The 16,328-nt window shown below is 43.5% G+C and overlaps 3 protein-coding genes across 8 annotated transcripts; 1 reads left to right on the top strand and 2 right to left on the bottom strand.

Annotated features, from left to right (window-relative positions):
* The first annotated feature begins 109 nt into the window (after nt 1-109).
* On the top strand, nt 110-919 carry LOC120452375 (protein UXT). The gene is made up of 2 exons (XM_039636570.1): nt 110-238; nt 290-919. The coding sequence occupies exons 1-2, from the start codon at nt 192-194 to the stop codon at nt 729-731; spliced, it is 489 nt and encodes a 162-aa protein (XP_039492504.1). The 5' UTR covers nt 110-191; the 3' UTR covers nt 732-919.
* Nucleotides 851-8,617, bottom strand: LOC120452349 (myosin-11). Of its 5 annotated transcripts, none has more exons than XM_039636532.1 (12): nt 7,672-8,611; nt 7,157-7,489; nt 6,806-6,964; nt 6,107-6,415; nt 5,790-6,036; nt 5,635-5,723; nt 5,437-5,559; nt 2,489-2,645; nt 2,082-2,287; nt 1,754-2,022; nt 1,380-1,686; nt 851-1,166 (listed from the first exon to the last, which is right to left on the bottom strand). In XM_039636532.1, the coding sequence occupies exons 1-12, from the start codon at nt 8,077-8,079 to the stop codon at nt 993-995; spliced, it is 2,781 nt and encodes a 926-aa protein (XP_039492466.1). In that variant the 5' UTR covers nt 8,080-8,611; the 3' UTR covers nt 851-992. The 5 variants fall into 5 exon arrangements, with proteins under 5 accessions (XP_039492466.1, XP_039492459.1, XP_039492475.1 ...); XM_039636525.1 differs by having other exon boundaries at nt 5,635-5,735; nt 7,672-8,609; XM_039636541.1 differs by having other exon boundaries at nt 1,132-1,273; nt 5,635-5,735.
* Nucleotides 8,618-9,289: 672 nt separating this feature from the next.
* On the bottom strand, nt 9,290-15,987 carry LOC120448049 (cullin-3-A). 2 transcript variants are annotated; one of them, XM_039629806.2, is made up of 11 exons: nt 15,812-15,987; nt 14,896-15,130; nt 12,760-13,143; nt 11,927-12,688; nt 11,694-11,864; nt 11,461-11,631; nt 11,284-11,398; nt 11,078-11,220; nt 10,740-10,963; nt 10,538-10,676; nt 9,290-10,472 (listed from the first exon to the last, which is right to left on the bottom strand). In XM_039629806.2, the coding sequence occupies exons 2-11, from the start codon at nt 14,953-14,955 to the stop codon at nt 10,320-10,322; spliced, it is 2,322 nt and encodes a 773-aa protein (XP_039485740.1). In that variant the 5' UTR covers nt 14,956-15,130; nt 15,812-15,987; the 3' UTR covers nt 9,290-10,319. The 2 variants fall into 2 exon arrangements, with proteins under 2 accessions (XP_039485740.1, XP_039485732.1); XM_039629798.2 differs by lacking the exons at nt 14,896-15,130; nt 15,812-15,987 and adding an exon at nt 13,315-14,258.
* Nucleotides 15,988-16,328: the final 341 nt, after the last annotated feature.

The following is a 16,328-nucleotide window of genomic DNA, read 5'->3' as shown; positions in this document are numbered from 1 at the left end:
TTAAGTGTTGTATATTTGTTTTGTTTAATTTATTAAACGCTTATTACGAGTCCTAGCTTGAATATAGCTAAATGGAAAATACTGCTGTCTATCGATAACAGCTGTTTGCCGCTTTCGCAAACAGAAGAAGAAGCAAGACGTAAACAAACTAGACATCCAACTATATCTAAATTATTTTTTATGCCAAAACAATGCAAATAAATCCAAAAATCCACACAGAAGCGCAAATAAAAAACGAGTAAATGGTGAAAGTACAAGTAAATGCTCTAAATCAAAGACCAACTTACAGGCAGGATGCAAATCAGGCGCGCATCTCACAAATTGAGGAGTTCATCAACGATGTGCTGAAAGAGGACCTCAGACAGCTGGAAAAGTGCATCGGACAGTTCAACGAGGAGATCATGGAATATGTGCAGCTGAAGAACACCCTCCAGACCTTCGACAGCCACCTAACAGATGGCTACAAAACGCAAGTCAATATAGGCAGCAACGTATTCATGCAAGCTCGCGTCCGGAAAATGGACAGCATTCTGGTCAATGTGGGCAAGAATGTGTACCTGGAGATGAGCATTCCGGAGGCAGAACGCTTCAGCGACACCCGCGTCAAGATCTTGACCAAGCAATCCGATGTCCTGCGCGAAGAAAGCGTCAAGAAAAGGGCCCAAATCAAAATGGCACTAATAGCAATCAGCGAAAGAGCCAAACTAATTCAGCAGGATGAGAACAAGTAGCCTAACTGCCTCCACAGAAGCAGATAATGAGTACTCTTTAAGAGCTTTGGCTAGTTAACTTGTGACAACAAGGATTCAAGGAGTTTTCAAGAACTCTTGAGTGATCACTTTTACCAAGATTACACAAGCACTTAGTTTTTATTTTCTACCACAATTTACAAATAATTTACAAGTTACGCGCCTCAAAAGTGTTGTTGGCATACAGATTTTGGGTGAGAACGATGTTCAAATGGAATGGTAGCGACATGCCCCTGGCTGCCCCTACGAATGATACTCAGACGATCCAGAAGGCCGCAATGTGGATTGGGCCACCGGCTGCCCTATTCCAGATGGGCTTTGTGAGATTAAGGGGTTGCAGTACTGATCGTTGAGAGTCCGATTCTGGTTAGAAATTCGCTGGGATGTGCTGGTCAAGTTCTGCAATCGCCTGGCCATCTGTGGAAGTCACCAATAGGTTAGACAATTGGGATTATTTTATTTTAATTCCTGCTGCCCGTTATTGTAGTCCAATGGTTATCCGATTTTGCAAAATTTGAAACAGGCTTATTGAAAATGAAGAAAGAATTCAAGATTTACATGGTATATATATATTTTAATGCTGTTTTTGGCATATAAAGTATGTAAGAGATTTACATAGCTCCAACTTACAGTGTTTACCGCCTCGGCATTGGTCTGACCGCCACTCGTCAGAGGTGGACAACTCATCGCGGAACTGGACGCGTAGTTGACCGCCTGCTTTACTCGTTTCATCTCCTTCTCCAAGAGCTTGTTGTCCCGAAAGAGAATGCGGTAATCCTCGGCCAACGACCGGTTCTCCTCCAGCAGCATGTGGATGTGTTCCTCGGCCCGCTTGGCGCAATGACGCATCGCCTCGTCGGCCCTCACCTGGGCGTCCTTCCACTTTCGGAAGGAGTCGATAATCTGCTCCTGCTGCTGGTTGACTTCGGTCTGTTGCCTAGCGGGAAGAGAGAAGAAGGCAGCTGCTCTTATATGGATGCACTCTATCCTGGAAAATTACCTACTTCAGGCGGATCTGCATCTGTTGGCAATTGTCTGAAATGGTGCGCAACTCCTCCCGCAGACACTCAGTTGTCTCATTCATCCGCTGGACACTTTCGTGGTGCCGGATGTCATCCAACTGCAGATGGTCCTGCATGTTCCGAATATGGTTGCGCATCTTCTCCAACTCCAAGTGGCCAATCTTTTGCTGCTCTTGAAGTGCCCGCTCGCGTCCCGCTGACACAGCCTCCTTCTCCTTCAAAGCGATTACCTCTTCTCGCAGCATTTTGCGCTGAAATTCAAAATCCCTGTGTTTTATTTGTCTTCAAGCGTCAAAGGGACGGATATCACCTCTGTTCTAAGCTCATCCTGCAGCTTCTCCACTTGATCCAGTCGCGATTGCAGGCTCTGCACTTTCCTCTTGGCTCCCTTGAGTTCCTGGCACTGATCCTCGAAGTTGGTCATTAGGTTTTCGTACTTCGAGCACAGCTCCACGCGTTGATCTTCCTGGTTACTCATCAGTGAAGAGAGTTCCCTCAATTGGCGGGAAAGATCACCTGTAGGATATTAAATGTATGTATTACTTACACTGTTAACTAACAGGATTTTATTTAAATAAATTACATAATAATAAGATAGGTTTTATATAAAATGAAGAAGGTTTTCAATAAGGAATTCCTTAGGAACAAAATATTAACAAACAAGTTATTAACTTAGCTCCTAGCATTAGCTTTGTTCAGTGCCAAGTTTTTACTTACAATTCTTCTGCTTGAGGTCATGTATCTCTCCTTTGAGCCGATTGTTTTCGGTTAAATCGGAGTAGCTCTTGATCATGGACTGCAGCTGGTTAATTTGGTTATCTCGATCCTTTAGATTGTCCTGCAGTCCTTGGATTTGGCAGGCAAGGTGTTCGTTCTGGTGGAAAAATAGTGGCAAGAAATCAGAGAAGCAATGTAAGAAATATATGATTTAGTGGGTCCAACTTGTATCTCTAGTTCACAGTTGATCCGTAACGGATCCACAAAGTGGAGCTCGGGTTCTGGGCAGGATTGGCTGGCTTGAGAGCTGTGCTGCAGCTGCTGCTGCTCCACCTGATCGGTCAGCTCCTCGAGATCTCTTTTGAACTCATCGATGATGCTGAGGTAATTGTCCCGGGTGGCTTGGAGTATATCCGCTTCGGTCTGGCAGTGGAGCAGCGTGTGCTCCAACTGCTGGCGATGGGGGCAATCGGAGGGGCTGGGGTCTGTGTTCTACAAATTCAAATGAGATGTGGAACTACTGGCACCGCTGTTCTCCAAGCTTACCATGGCAAGTCAGAAATCGGTAACTAATTGCCTGCAAATCCGCGCACGGAATCACCTGTCAGTTGTCAATTGTCGATTGTTGATACGCGGATGTATCTTTGTGTTTAAATCGTTTTCGGTGTCGAATGCCTGGAAATGGAGCCTTCGTGCCGAGGTCAGAAATATATCTCGCACAGCCCAGACAGCCCAGAATTTCGGCTTCATTACCGTTTCATTTCATTTCAATAATATTGCTATTAAAAGTTTGTCACGAAAATAAAACCAATTCGAAACGTAGGTGGCAAGGTGGCAAGGTGGCAAGGTGGCAAGGTTTCGGGTTTCTGGTTTCTGGTTTCAAAGTTTCCTTTCTTTGGCACTTTGGCAACACACAAGTTTGGTGGGGGGGACTTCCCCCTAGTTTTATAGATATTATTATTTGCGCGGCCCGACTGTTTGACACGATTTGAAAATAAAGTTGCAGCGGGTGGCAGCGAATAATATCGTCTGTCTATTCCTTGGATGGGCCATACGATATAGTTATTTACGAGTGTTATTCATTGGGAGAGTTCATGGGGAAGCGTGGCTCGGCGCACTTAAAACACTTTTAAAGGCATATTATATTGCGGCGGGGGAGTAGAACGAAATTGATAGCTCGGGGAAATGTGAAAATCGATTAGGACGGGGGCAATGAATTCTTATGATTCCTTGTCTGTCATTAAACCTGTTAGGGGTTTTCCCTATAATTCGGTTTTCCACACACTTTCCATCGACAGCAGTTGCACATTTGCTTTGCGCACACTTTTAACTGCACTTTGTCCCTTTTCGAAAACACTCGAAAACAATTTGCACTCTTGGCCAACTTTCTTCTCACGTTTTTAGCGTGCGATTTTCCCGCTAATTGCTCGATTTTCCTTTCGTTTTTCGCGCCGAATGCCAAGAACAAAAAATGTAAAATTTATTGAGCGCGAAGGCGGCTAATTACGGGTCGTAAATTGGCTAAGCGAGGATTTGGCGCGGTATTTCTGGCGCTTCCTTGATTTGCTTCACGCGACCAAACAGCAACCGCCGACGGATGACAGGATTCTGAAGCGAACTGCTCCGGTTCCCAGCGCCGACGACCCCTTGACTGGAGCTTGGGGCTTGGGGCTTCCTGCCGAGTTGTGTTTGATTTTGCGCCCGACAGTTCGCCAAAGAGGTGATGGCGTGAGGGGCGGCGACTTGTTTACTAATCACACCTAAACTAAGTCAGCTAAATATTTGTATTTGCATTAAGCTCAATTTATGTTGACTAGGAACTAGTTGCTTAGGGTACAGGAATTTCTGAATTTCGAAATATCGGAATTTCCGAAATCGATGTAAAGGTACGACCAAGGTCCTCGCAGTCACGAGGATCACGAGCAGTTCTCGTCACTCAAGTCCCAATCCCGGCGGCTCTCATCAATATGCATATCACTGCTCGCCTGCCTCGCCTGCGTCGCGTGTCGATTGTGGGTAAATAAATAACACGAAACCTATTTCCGATTCCGATTCGCCAGTTCCCGGGGTGATGGCTCATCTGGACGGAGGGCAGAAGGTACTCCCCCTTTGGGCAATTGCAGTTGAACATACAGCCGAGTTTCCACAATAAACACATTGGCGAACGATTTGTATTTGTCGTATGTAGACAAATGCCCGGAAAGAGGGGTGAAGTGGATCACAAAATGTCTGGGCCAAATATATATATGGGCAAATAAATCAGGGACTCGAATAGCAACAGTATTTCCTGTCATTCCAGCCAGGATTTGTACATATATACCAAGTGTATGTGAATTGCATTGCGAAGGCGAATGTCGTTTACCACATAAGAAAGTTTTATGTACTGAAACGTGTATGTATTTCAAGCCAGGCGGGAGCTCATAATTGGGTTAAGATATAAAGGAAATTTTATTTAAAGCTAGGTAAAATCAATTAAAACAATTCACGGCAACCTGTGATTTCGGTTTTACCTTATGCACTGCTTTTGACTTATATGTCTGGATTTAGATTAAGCCATATAGATAGATTTGAGTTGATTTTCGTTGGAAACTATCTCGATGATAAATAACTTAGGAACGACAAACTTTAAGCTATACTAAACTACTTAACATGGCTTAGCTAACTGTTTAAGCTAAATGTTTAGGAGGCCCAACAAGTGACATAGTTACTTGGAGGTCCTAGATGTTGTTGTTGTTTTCGTGGTTATAGTTTTAGTTGTCGTTGGCTTGTTTGAAGGTTTAGATGTTGGTTTTGTATTTGTTTTTGCTGTGGCTCCTGGAATTTTGGTGGCTTTGGTGGGCTTCTTTGTTTGGGAAGGTGTTTTCGTATCGCATTCCTGCATTTGATATGACAACCGGGGTTATTGGAATCGGCTACTTGCGATGCAATCAAAGCCGTCAAATACTCACAAGTGCCGTGTGTTTTTGCTCCTGCTGGGATCTCAGTTCAAACAACTCCGCAATAGTCGTACAAAAAGGGTTTTCCCTTGAGGATTCATCGTAGATTTCGTTGTAGGAGAACTCCATTGAACCCTGAAATGGTTCACATATTTAATGATTTTAATATATTTGTTGCATTCCTATTCAGCAGGAAGCGACTCAACTGACCAACTTGCAAATTAGATCGGCGATCTCCCTTAGAACATCGGTATTTCTTTGGTTAATGCCGTTTTCCGATTCAATTCTTGCCTGAAGCTCTGAAATTTTGACTTTTTGTATGGTTATAGCGAAACGCCATCGTATCGAAATTCAGAAATACGCACTTTTCGACTCGGTGTCCAGGCGCTGGTACTTTCCGTGCAGTTCTCGATTAACTTGGTTAAGGGTGAGCAGGCGTCTTCGTAGGGCTTCTAGCATCTGAGCGTCCGCGTCCGCGTCCGCGTCCTGGTCACAGTGCCCTGTTTCGGAACCAATCGAGCTTAGGCAGGATTGGTCAAGGTCAGACTGGAGGATTCTCAGGTGACTGCGAATGGTTTCGAGTTTTTTCACAGTATCGTCGCGTTCGGATGCCTGAAACCAAGAAGAATTATATAGAATAAGATATATGTTCTTATGTTCAGAAATTTGTTGAATCCCTCACCAGCTCTCCGAAGAAACAGGATAGACGTTTTCTCCCACTCTCTATGGCTTGGTGATCCTGTTTCCTGAACAGGTCAAAGAGCTCATTGAGTTCCGCATTCAGCAACCGCAGCTTTTCGCTCTCCTGGTTGTCGTGTATTGAGAGATTCTCGAGCATATCGTTTGTCATCGTATCTGCGGTCAATAAATCGCTGGCCGAATCCTCCAAGTGGTCCTGATCCCGTTTTCTGTCCTGGGTCGCGTGCATCAAGGGTCCTTCACATGGCGTACTTTCCGACATGATCTCAATGCAGTGTGTGATCTCCTGCAGCTGTTTTCGGGGTTTTCGGAATACAAATGGGTTAGTTCTTAGTTAGAAGGTTCCGATGAGCTATTCGGTTGAACACACTGAGAATTTTACCAGAAAAAATTTGACATTTTACTCAAAAGATACTTGTTTGGGTTTCAGATTGTACGGTTACACAGACGATTGAGCGATAAGAAACTAATACAATGAATCTATTTTTAAACTAAGCCTAATAAGTCTAATAATGAGTAACGTCACCTGATGTTTTTTCATATAAAAACGTCTATTAATGTATGTACATATATATAAAATAAATTCCATAGCTTGTTACAATGTCCATTTCTTGTTCGGATCGCAGTACACTGGACAAGGATCGTTCGGTCCTTGTGGGATGTGGGAAATGGGATATCTTACCTGTCGATTGAGCTGCGCTATGCACTGATCCTTCAAAAGTAACTTCTGCGTGGCCGTTTGCACAACTTCATCTAAGTCTTTCATCTGCGACTTTAAGTTACAGATCTCGTCATGCTTGGCGGCTATCTCGCTTGCTAAGGACCTCATGCTCTCGTTCATCTGCAATAGATTGAAACTCCAGTCAAAGCCGAGCTTAGCTATTGGTGAATAAAATATAACGTTTTATTGAGCAGCACAAAATGTTCGTTTTCAGTGGCACAATCTTTTAGAGTTCTCGCTCCTGCGATACTTCGGGTCGCACTTGACCTTGGAATCACCGCCGCCTCTTTCCCTCAAGGATCTATGGCCTACCTTCTCGCTCTCACATTCCGGCCGGGCCTGATCCTTTCCACCGCCCTGCAGTTGGTTCACGGTCACTGTTTCCAGGGAAATGCCGTGGAAGTCAAAGGTTTTACAGTGCGGAGAAGTCTGCACATGACTTAAAATCGCACAAATGTCCTTCCGCAGCTTGCGGTTCTCCTCGAGGGTCTGTTGCTGTTGTCCTTGGACAGACTGAGTGCAGGCAACGATCTTGCTGTATGCCTCCTTCTCCAAATCCGACACGTTGCCCAAGATCATGCTGTTTACGTGCAGCAGGAAATCCACCCACTCCTGGAAAGTGCCGAGACGCAGCTGTAATGTGTCCTGCAAGTAAGCCAACACGATAAGGTAGAGATAATAGCTCTTATTACATATTTAAGCTGAAGAGACATTTTTCAAAATTATTATTGATGAACCACCTTAAACACTATTTTTAATTAACATGTGAATGTTCATGGGAATCTTACGTTAAATAGATGCCCCCTTTAATTTACGGCCACTCTCACCATGTCATCGCATTCATGCCCATCTAGGCAGTCAATCTCGTCCAGCCGCTTCAGAAATATGTTGTTCAACTCAAAGCTCATATCGCCAGCGTCTCCATTGGCATCCCGCAGCTTCTGGAGCAGACAGCGGTAATGGCTGGTGGAGATCGGCTCGGTGCTGGCAGTGCACTGGACATGGGCTGAGGCTTCTACCGACGATTGCTGATGTGGACGGGAGGCACTTGGTTCGGTTGGCTGCACTTGCCGGCACTTTTGGCTGGCAGATGGGGCAGATGTGGCAGGTGGTGGCGATGAAGGTCTCGACGCATTCAGACCCATGGACTTGGCGTCCAAGACGAAACCGACTGGGCGGCTGCCCATGATATCAAACCAAAATCTTCCGTTCCTATAGGTATGGCCGGATAGCATTAAATTTTCGAGCTCTTATGGCCCCGATTTAGAGCTGATTTAGTCTGCCAGGTAAAATAGCTTGTGTAATTAGACATGAGCAAAAGGTTTCCACATCAGAGAACGTTCACTTCGAAAGCGGCAATCTCAAGGCACTGCTGATCGGAAAGATCGGGGCGCGAGGGCCTCGAATGCAGTTCTCCTCCCCTTGAACTGCACGCAAATCACTTTGCGAAAATGCACTCACGAAAGTAAGAAATCACAGCAGTTGTAAAGTTGTAAACTTATAAAAAACAACACAAAAATGGGCGAAAAAAACGGAAAAAAACAAAAAAAAATATATCTGATTCGAACCTTGGCGGCGACGTCAGCGCTGCGTTCATATCTTTTGTTTGCAGTCTTCTGACGTAGCAATGTAGTTTTGTTTATTTATATTTTCTTGTTTTTGAGCTACACACACGCGTATTAAGTATACGGTTTCAGGTTGTTGCTTTTATTTCTTTCCCCAATCCGAATTCCGAATTCCGCGACTTTGGCGAACAGCGCTTCGCCTGGGAACCGTTCTCGATCGCCAACGAAACCGAACTGAGCGCTCCACAGACCCAGAGAACTGGGGAGAGCCCCAGTTGGGAAACTCGACTCTCTGCTTATCAGTGCGTCGGATCGGGATCGGGTTCGGATCGAATTGGATCGCTCCGTGTTTACCCAAGAACTTAGCGGGGCTAAATTTCTGGCCGGGCTCACGATAAACTCGTATCTTACAGCATATGCGCACGCAAGTCACCGCTGTTTGCCCAAGTTGCGGTTTCGGTTCTGCCAATTTCGTATAATTGTTAACCCATCCGGTGGGGTATTTGCCAGCGGATAAGTTTGTTTGGCCGAACTGATAACTCCGAGTCTCTGAGTCGTTCAAGGCGGTTACACAACTGCTGGAAAGTCTTACGAACGAGCGGCAAAAGAACTGAATATAAAGATTGAAACCTAAAAAATGTATAGTAATTCCGATAAGAATGAATATTATAATACTTTAAATCGTTAGTTAATAGAATTCAGTCTTGCCCAGCCCAAATTTTACAGAGCTAGCATAGTATGCTGATAATATATTGGGTACCAATTGAAAACAATATATTTTGGCTGATTTAAATTGTTACCAAGTTCTTTTTATTTTACAGGCGAATAAAAGCATTTCATTGAAAATATTTAAAAATCCTTTAAAAAGATAGACAACAACTGTGTTAACGCTCATTATACGTTTTATTTATATCGATTTTTCATATGTAAGAACAAAATTTATTTACAGTATTTAGATTGCGTTTACGTACTCCGTACTCATGCTTTTGTTTCGGCGTTAAACTGTTTTTCAAAATCAATTCTATGTGTCCTACTTAATTCAAATCCATTACAGAACTGTTGCCTATATACCTGGAATTGATTCCACATATCAACTAATAGATAAAACAACTTTCGTACAGATTATCATAATCACTTCACGTTAAACACATGCTCTGGGAGTACACAAAAATAAAGATAGGAATAGTCATTGCAATCCTTAAGTTCTGTTCACATGAATCTCAAAACGTGAATGTTTTAGCAGAAGGATTTGGATTGGGACAGACGTATAAATGTACATCAAACGCTCTTTAAAATTCATAATTCATTTATAAATTTATTACTTTAGCTATATTTATAGTTATTAATATTTTTCGCTTAGATTTCTGTTGTTGCTTCTTTACCTTTTGCTCAGCTGCTTACAATTAGTGGCTGCATTATGCATTACTTCTCTTATTTTGCTTTGCGTACGTTTCTTGTGGGTGGATGTGGTGTGGTTGTGGCTCTGAATGGGAAGGTGAAAGTGTATGTGGTTTGATTTGGGCTAATTGCTATACACTTGTAATGCGCAAAGAAATGACCATAAACCGTAATTAGAGAATATCAAGAAATATATTAGAGGGATAATAATTATGGTGGTGCCTTATCCAATAGCATTTTTAACTTTTGAATTTTGAATGTCAGGCTTACAAAATGGGTTGCGAAACGAAATTTCACGATTCGGGGCGCACTAATTGATATATTTATGTTTTCGGGTTATTGGCTGGCGGTCATCTATAATCGTGGTCAATATCTTTATCAATGCCGCTCGTGTACTCAGGCGCATGCAGTCCGAGCCGCAGATTTGTTTTTAATGTGCAAGCCCTGGCGATTTGAAGATGAGTGTGATCCGGATTCTGCTCAAGACGCTTCTGCTACTTTAAGGGGGCCGCTTAGGCCAAGTAGTTATAAACTTTGCGATCTTCCGGCGATCGTTGCAGATACTCGCGTTCGATGAGGCCCTCAATGCGCTTTTTGATAAACACGGGCGAGGGCAAGAAGCGCGACTTTAGCTGCGACGTCACATCTGATACTAGCAAGTTGTGCTGAGACATATAAAAAGGAATCATTGTTAAAGGTCAATTTAACAAGATAGTAAACTTATACTTACAGCCATGCGCTTGCGGGCCTTCATTATGCGCACAATAGCCGCTTCGATCTCATGCTTACGATCCTCGTCGACCTTTCCGCGCGTTTCCTTGCGCTCTGGCTCTGATTCTCCCTTGGCGGCTACCGTTTGTATCTTCACCCTAAAATAGTTTAGATATTATTAATAGGCGCCGTTTTATATCTTTTTAAAAATGGTATCTAACCTGTGGAACTTGGAGATGAATGCGTCGTTTACGTAAAACTCATCCGTGGGCTCAATGTCCTTAGTTTTCGTTTTAGAATTGCGTACTAACAAACGCTGAGCGGGTTTGCCCATGGACAACGATTGTAGTGCTCGGACAAGCTCCCGTTCTGGTATGTCTGTCTCTTGATGAATATCATCGTAGGTGAGCACGTCGCGGTTATTAAACAGCAGTAGCACGCACATCTATTTTGGAATGTAAAATACATGATAAATGTTCATTAAAACATTTATTTTCGAATCATTTTCAGATCAACATACGTTATGCTAAATGCACCAAAAACAAGATATTAAGCTTACCTGGTAGGTGGACACCTGCAAAACGTGCTTTCGTGTGGTGGTCGGCACCGCACAGCCGCTTGAACTGGAGCTGGGGGCATCTTTATCTTTTTCACTTTCGGCTGCCTTGCGGCCATAAAACACAGCGTTGATATAGGCGGTTCCTATTTAAATGAGTAGGCATAAATACAGTTACTTAAAAAAAGGTAATCATATAACTAGCTAACCCATTTGTGGCTGTAACGTCAATTGACGTCCTGAGTGCTTATTTAAATAGAAGTTCTTGAAAATGTCAAAGGCTTCACGAGGAGCGGCGGGTATATTGCAGTTCGGAGTTGCTGTCTGTTGCGAAAATTCAATATAAGTAAACATATTTACATACTTATGGAATATTCCAAACCTACCTGTGTGGGCCAAAAGCCAGTGGTTAGTATGCGAACAGTGAGCTCCACACCGCCAAGCGATAAATTGTTATTATTTACAAAGTTCTTAAACTCATCCATGATCGTATTGGAGACTGACATATCTTTAAACATGCCCTCTAGCTTTGAGGTGAATTGACAGCCGCATTCAGTCTGCAATAATTGAGTTAAGAGCGATAAATATTTATCCAAAGATGCCGAGCAACCTAATCTACCTTTAGTTTTGATATCATATTTTTCTCGAAATCATCAGAGACTGATTTGTTCAGCAGCAATCTCTTGGCTAAATGCGTCTTGTAATAGCGCTCAAAGACATCTTTCTCCAATAGGAAACGGAAAAGAACCATTGTCTTATCCAAGATGGACTCGATTTCCTGTTCGCTCATCTATGGAAAAATAATAGAAAGCATTTATACATGTCAGAAAGGAAATTATAAATTCAACTTACTCCTTTGCCGCCCTTTTTCAGTTTGTCATCGATGAATAGCGAAAGATACTCCGGGGATTTGTTATTCAGGTTCAAGAAATGTTCAAAATCGGATGAGATGACATTTTTGAATATGCGATCGTTGGCGAACGAGTGCACCAGAAACTGGTCGAAGCGGTCCTTGAGATCCAGCAAGTTCTGCACGAATGTGATGGGATTCGTGTTGCCGTTTTCTTCCTCCTTAACCAGCATGCGTCCTTGCTCTCGCAGATATGCCGACATGGTGTCCGCTATCACCTTGAGGCCTTCCTCCTTCAGGCGCGAGAAAAGCTTATATGTGCAGGCCAGATCCTCGGTTTTTGAGTTCTTGATCATGTACACCACGCCCGAGTTCTCCATTTCAACAATGGGTCGCATGTGCTTTTTGATCAGTTCTTCTTCGACCACGCGCACGATGCGGGGCTCTGTATCCTTATCTAGATACAGCGCTGCCCGGGAAGATTCCTCCGTGATGCGCGCTTCCACTTTCTTGATGTAAACGCCAGCGTTGTTTTCGGCAAGAAAGTTCTGCGACTCGAATTTGTAAAACGCCGCCGACTGCGCAAGGAAGGGCTTTTCAAAGTCCTCCTCGTAGACAGTGCGCGAATTAATCCCTAGGGTGATCAGCATGCTGCAAGCATTCTTGATCGCTAGATGGTTAATGGCTTCGCCATGACGCTCCTCCATCACCATGCCCAGCAACTTCTCCCGCAGAGCCTTTTGAATCTCAGAATAGCGAACCACCTGGTAATGGAAAAATCGATAAATTAGTAGGTTTGAATACTTAAGTACAGATGCAATGAAGATTTTCCTACCTGATCCCTGAACAAAATTAATCCCAAATTGTACACGTTGTCCACCTCACGCTGCTGCACATAAACTCTATCCATGTACATGAGTATGTCGCGGATCATCACCATAGATGTCTGGTGGTCTGTCCAGGCCTGGTTTAGCTTGGGTAGGAAATTGCTGTGCAGAGCCTCCAGCACGTCCGCCCGCACTTTGTGCTCCAGGTGTTCTGAGACGACCTCCCTCAGGCCGTAATACAGTCTGTTGCCGTGCTTGTGCAGCACCATGTTGTACGCATTCCGGTAGAGCTGTTCGAACGACAGTCCAGAGTTGTTCTTTTTCTGTATCTCCTGGATGGCATTCTTTAAGCTGGCCCAAATGGTTTCCACGTACTTCTCGTCCATGGAGGCCTGGAAATGATGGGATTATTAGCTTGGATAGTTAACAAGTTATTTTTCAGGGATTAAAACTTAAAATGTAAGATTATTATGATATTCTTAAGACTTTCGTTGTTAGTCTAGTACTACAATTTTACTAAAAGTTTAAATCCCTGTTTGGTTCTCATCAGATGGGAGGCTAACATTGAAGGCCCTTCGCTTGTACTCGGGTAGCCAGAGTGGGTACTTCCGTGCTATTTCCCTAAAGCGTTTTTCTGTATTTTCTACGATCACTGAAGCGGATGTTGATGGCGCAGAACTGGTTGCACTAGGCGCAGTCCTAACAACAGCGGGAGCAGCAGGAGCTGGAACTGGCATGGGAACTGTCGTCGGCGTGTGGATATTGTTAGTTCTGTTATCAGCCCGAATTCTGCCGCCGCCGGCGGCGAGGTGATAACTGCGCCGTGGGGCAGAAGTTAATTCCTGCGAGGACAATCGATGCTGGGACTGCTGGTGTTGCTGCATTGAGGAGGCGTTGGGCACATTGATGTTCATGCTTCGCGCCTGTTGATGTCCAAGAACGGTTTGCCTTGCAATCCGACAAGGCACTGCAGAGTCCACATGACCGACAGTTGCGCCATTGAAGTTGTTGGAGCCGGCCACCATGCGACTGGGGTAGCGGCCGTTGGCGTTAAGGTTGTTCAGTGGCTCCGGCTGCTGCTGTCGGGGATCGCGGCCTTGCATCAGATGGCTACGCTGGTCCAGCTCCCACGTCCTGTCCCGGTAGTGGCTCCTCTCTTCCTCGCTGAGTGCCAGAGAGCGAGGGGCTGGATAATGGCCCGCTAATGAAGCCGGTGCCTTGCGGGACCGACTTTGATTTGACGACTTAATGTTGCCGGCTTCAATGTCACATCCGCCGCGCGGTTCTGCTGCTCCTGGTCCGCTGCTCCTCCTCCTCCTCTGTGCTCCGTACTCCGGCCAGAGTTCTACTCGCGTTTCGGGTCTCGCCCTTCACCCTGCTCTCCACATACAGGTGTTCACAGTCTTTTTGTGTGTGTTGTTGGGCAACAATAATTTCTCGAAAACTACGATTGAATTCGTTGTAACTTAAAAACTAAAATGTGTTTGAAAATTCCCCAGGCCCCGGTTGGTGTTTTGATGTTTTTATTTGGTTTCGATTTTTTTTGGTTTGCTTTTCTTGTCGCCTGACATTTTGTTGGGAGAAATGTTTGATGTCGCTTGACCTGTGTATCTGTTATTTGTCTTATATAAATTATCTACCTCTTAATACCTGTAAATGCCATTATAGTATCAGAGAATTTTGCAAGTTCATACTGCGATCAGAAGACTTTTCAGTAAAGCTCGTTATAAAACTGCAAACGAGTAAATGCAATGTTTTCTAATAAGTTTTACGTTTTTTAAATTGGTTCGCAAATTGCAATAAGGTCTGTAGTACGTAACGCAAATAACTATAGAGATTACAAAATATAAGCTAATATTGCTATCAATGACTAAAAATAACCACCGCGCTTAAATATATTCGAACACTTGAACTTAAAAATTACAAGATCAAGGTTTTTTAACAAAATACATGACATAATCTGGGTTATCATGTTATTTAAAATGATATTCTGAATTGGGGCTTAAAAGAAAATGTTTTTTTTAATTTGTATTACTTTCGGACCGTCAGATAAAAGATAGTCTCACAAAATATCGTTCTTATCAATAAAATCCGATTGAAAGTGTTTATCGTGGTTTTTCCGATGCTCCATTATTTGGTCTTACCGGAAAGGCCCGAATGCGCATTTTGCCCTCCTTCTTGGGAGGATTTCCCCGAAGATTCATGCTTTGCAAGCGTCGGCACTGCTCCTCCACTTTATTGGCGGTTCGGACTCCGGAGCAAGGAGCTTCAAGAAGAGCAGGTGTTTCTCCGACTTTTCCGATGACGGAACCTGCTTTCTTCGGAGGCAATCAATGGTTCACACAACAAGAGCACAGTTCTCACAGTCCTTGGGTTATCCTGGAACGGTTAAGGAAAGGTGAATGGATTAGTTTTATCACAGCCATCTCGGCATGTTTACAAGACAATCCGCGTTGGGTGGTGCCGCGATGAGCATTCTGTTTTTGTATATTTGAGCAAACATTCCATGCAAATGTTAGGGTGTCAAGCAGACATATGTACATACACGGGCATACAATTGCCCGTGTGTGTATGTCTATTTGGGGAAGCGGCGGATTTATTCGCGAATAGTTCGCAATTGCGAATATATCCCGGGATTCCGATCCAATCCGCGGTACTGCGCCGTCACTTCCTTTGTCGCAGCCTATATCGCAGATATCGGATATATGTGCGTATACATAGATTCGCTGGCCCATCCGATCTCTCCGCGTAAAAGCAACGGTGAAAAAAAAAACTCACACGGCGACAATATAATTGTTATGTACATGTACATATACGTGCCATTAATACAAGAACCGTTGTTTCGCACGCACTTCCAACCGATGAACGATAAATAAATGTTCCACGAAGGTGCATTCAAATGCCAGACGTTTTCAAGTGAATACTTTTATTTTCAATTTGTTGCTTTCTTTATTTTCTTAACGATTCTTCTATTTCACTTTGTCATGGAAAAGACTGGTTACATATGTGTGTGTGCCTGCCCGTCTTTCAGTTAGCGCTTGTGTGCGTATGTTTTTGTACCTGGCCTTTCCAAGCGGCTTTCCACGGCGTTTCCGCACGATTTTCACTTTTATAAAGTTAATTTCACCGGTGCAAATGCATAAGTAATGCCACTACTATTATTTAGCTTGATTTGTTGCTGTTTTCAACGTTTACTTGCATTGCATATTGATTGTAGGTTGTAATAGGGATGAGCGATAGAAGTAGCCTTGTTGTTGTTTTTAGGGGCGAATGGCGATTACGATCGATAGTTCGCAATCCATTGGTCAATAGTTCCATTACCAGTTGTTTTCAGCTTTATAACATATGCAATAAATTTTGCAAAAAAAATTAATAGGAGAGGAACTAACGTTCTACATAGAAAACTACTTAAGAAGAATTTATTTATTTAAGCACATAACTTTAAATTTTTATGAAGTAGTTTGTATGTATTGTGAAGTGAATACATTTGGAATGTGTTCTATTTGACTGACATAAATAAAATTTTTAGATAAGTTATATTATTTTATTTTTTCCCATCACTAGCGTACAGTGTTGC

Source organism: Drosophila santomea, chromosome 2L (assembly GCF_016746245.2).
Source record: "Drosophila santomea strain STO CAGO 1482 chromosome 2L, Prin_Dsan_1.1, whole genome shotgun sequence".
Classification (NCBI taxonomy): domain Eukaryota; kingdom Metazoa; phylum Arthropoda; class Insecta; order Diptera; family Drosophilidae; genus Drosophila; species Drosophila santomea.
The sequence above is the reverse complement of the archived record's forward strand: the minus strand, read 5'-3'. Positions and strand labels throughout refer to the sequence as shown.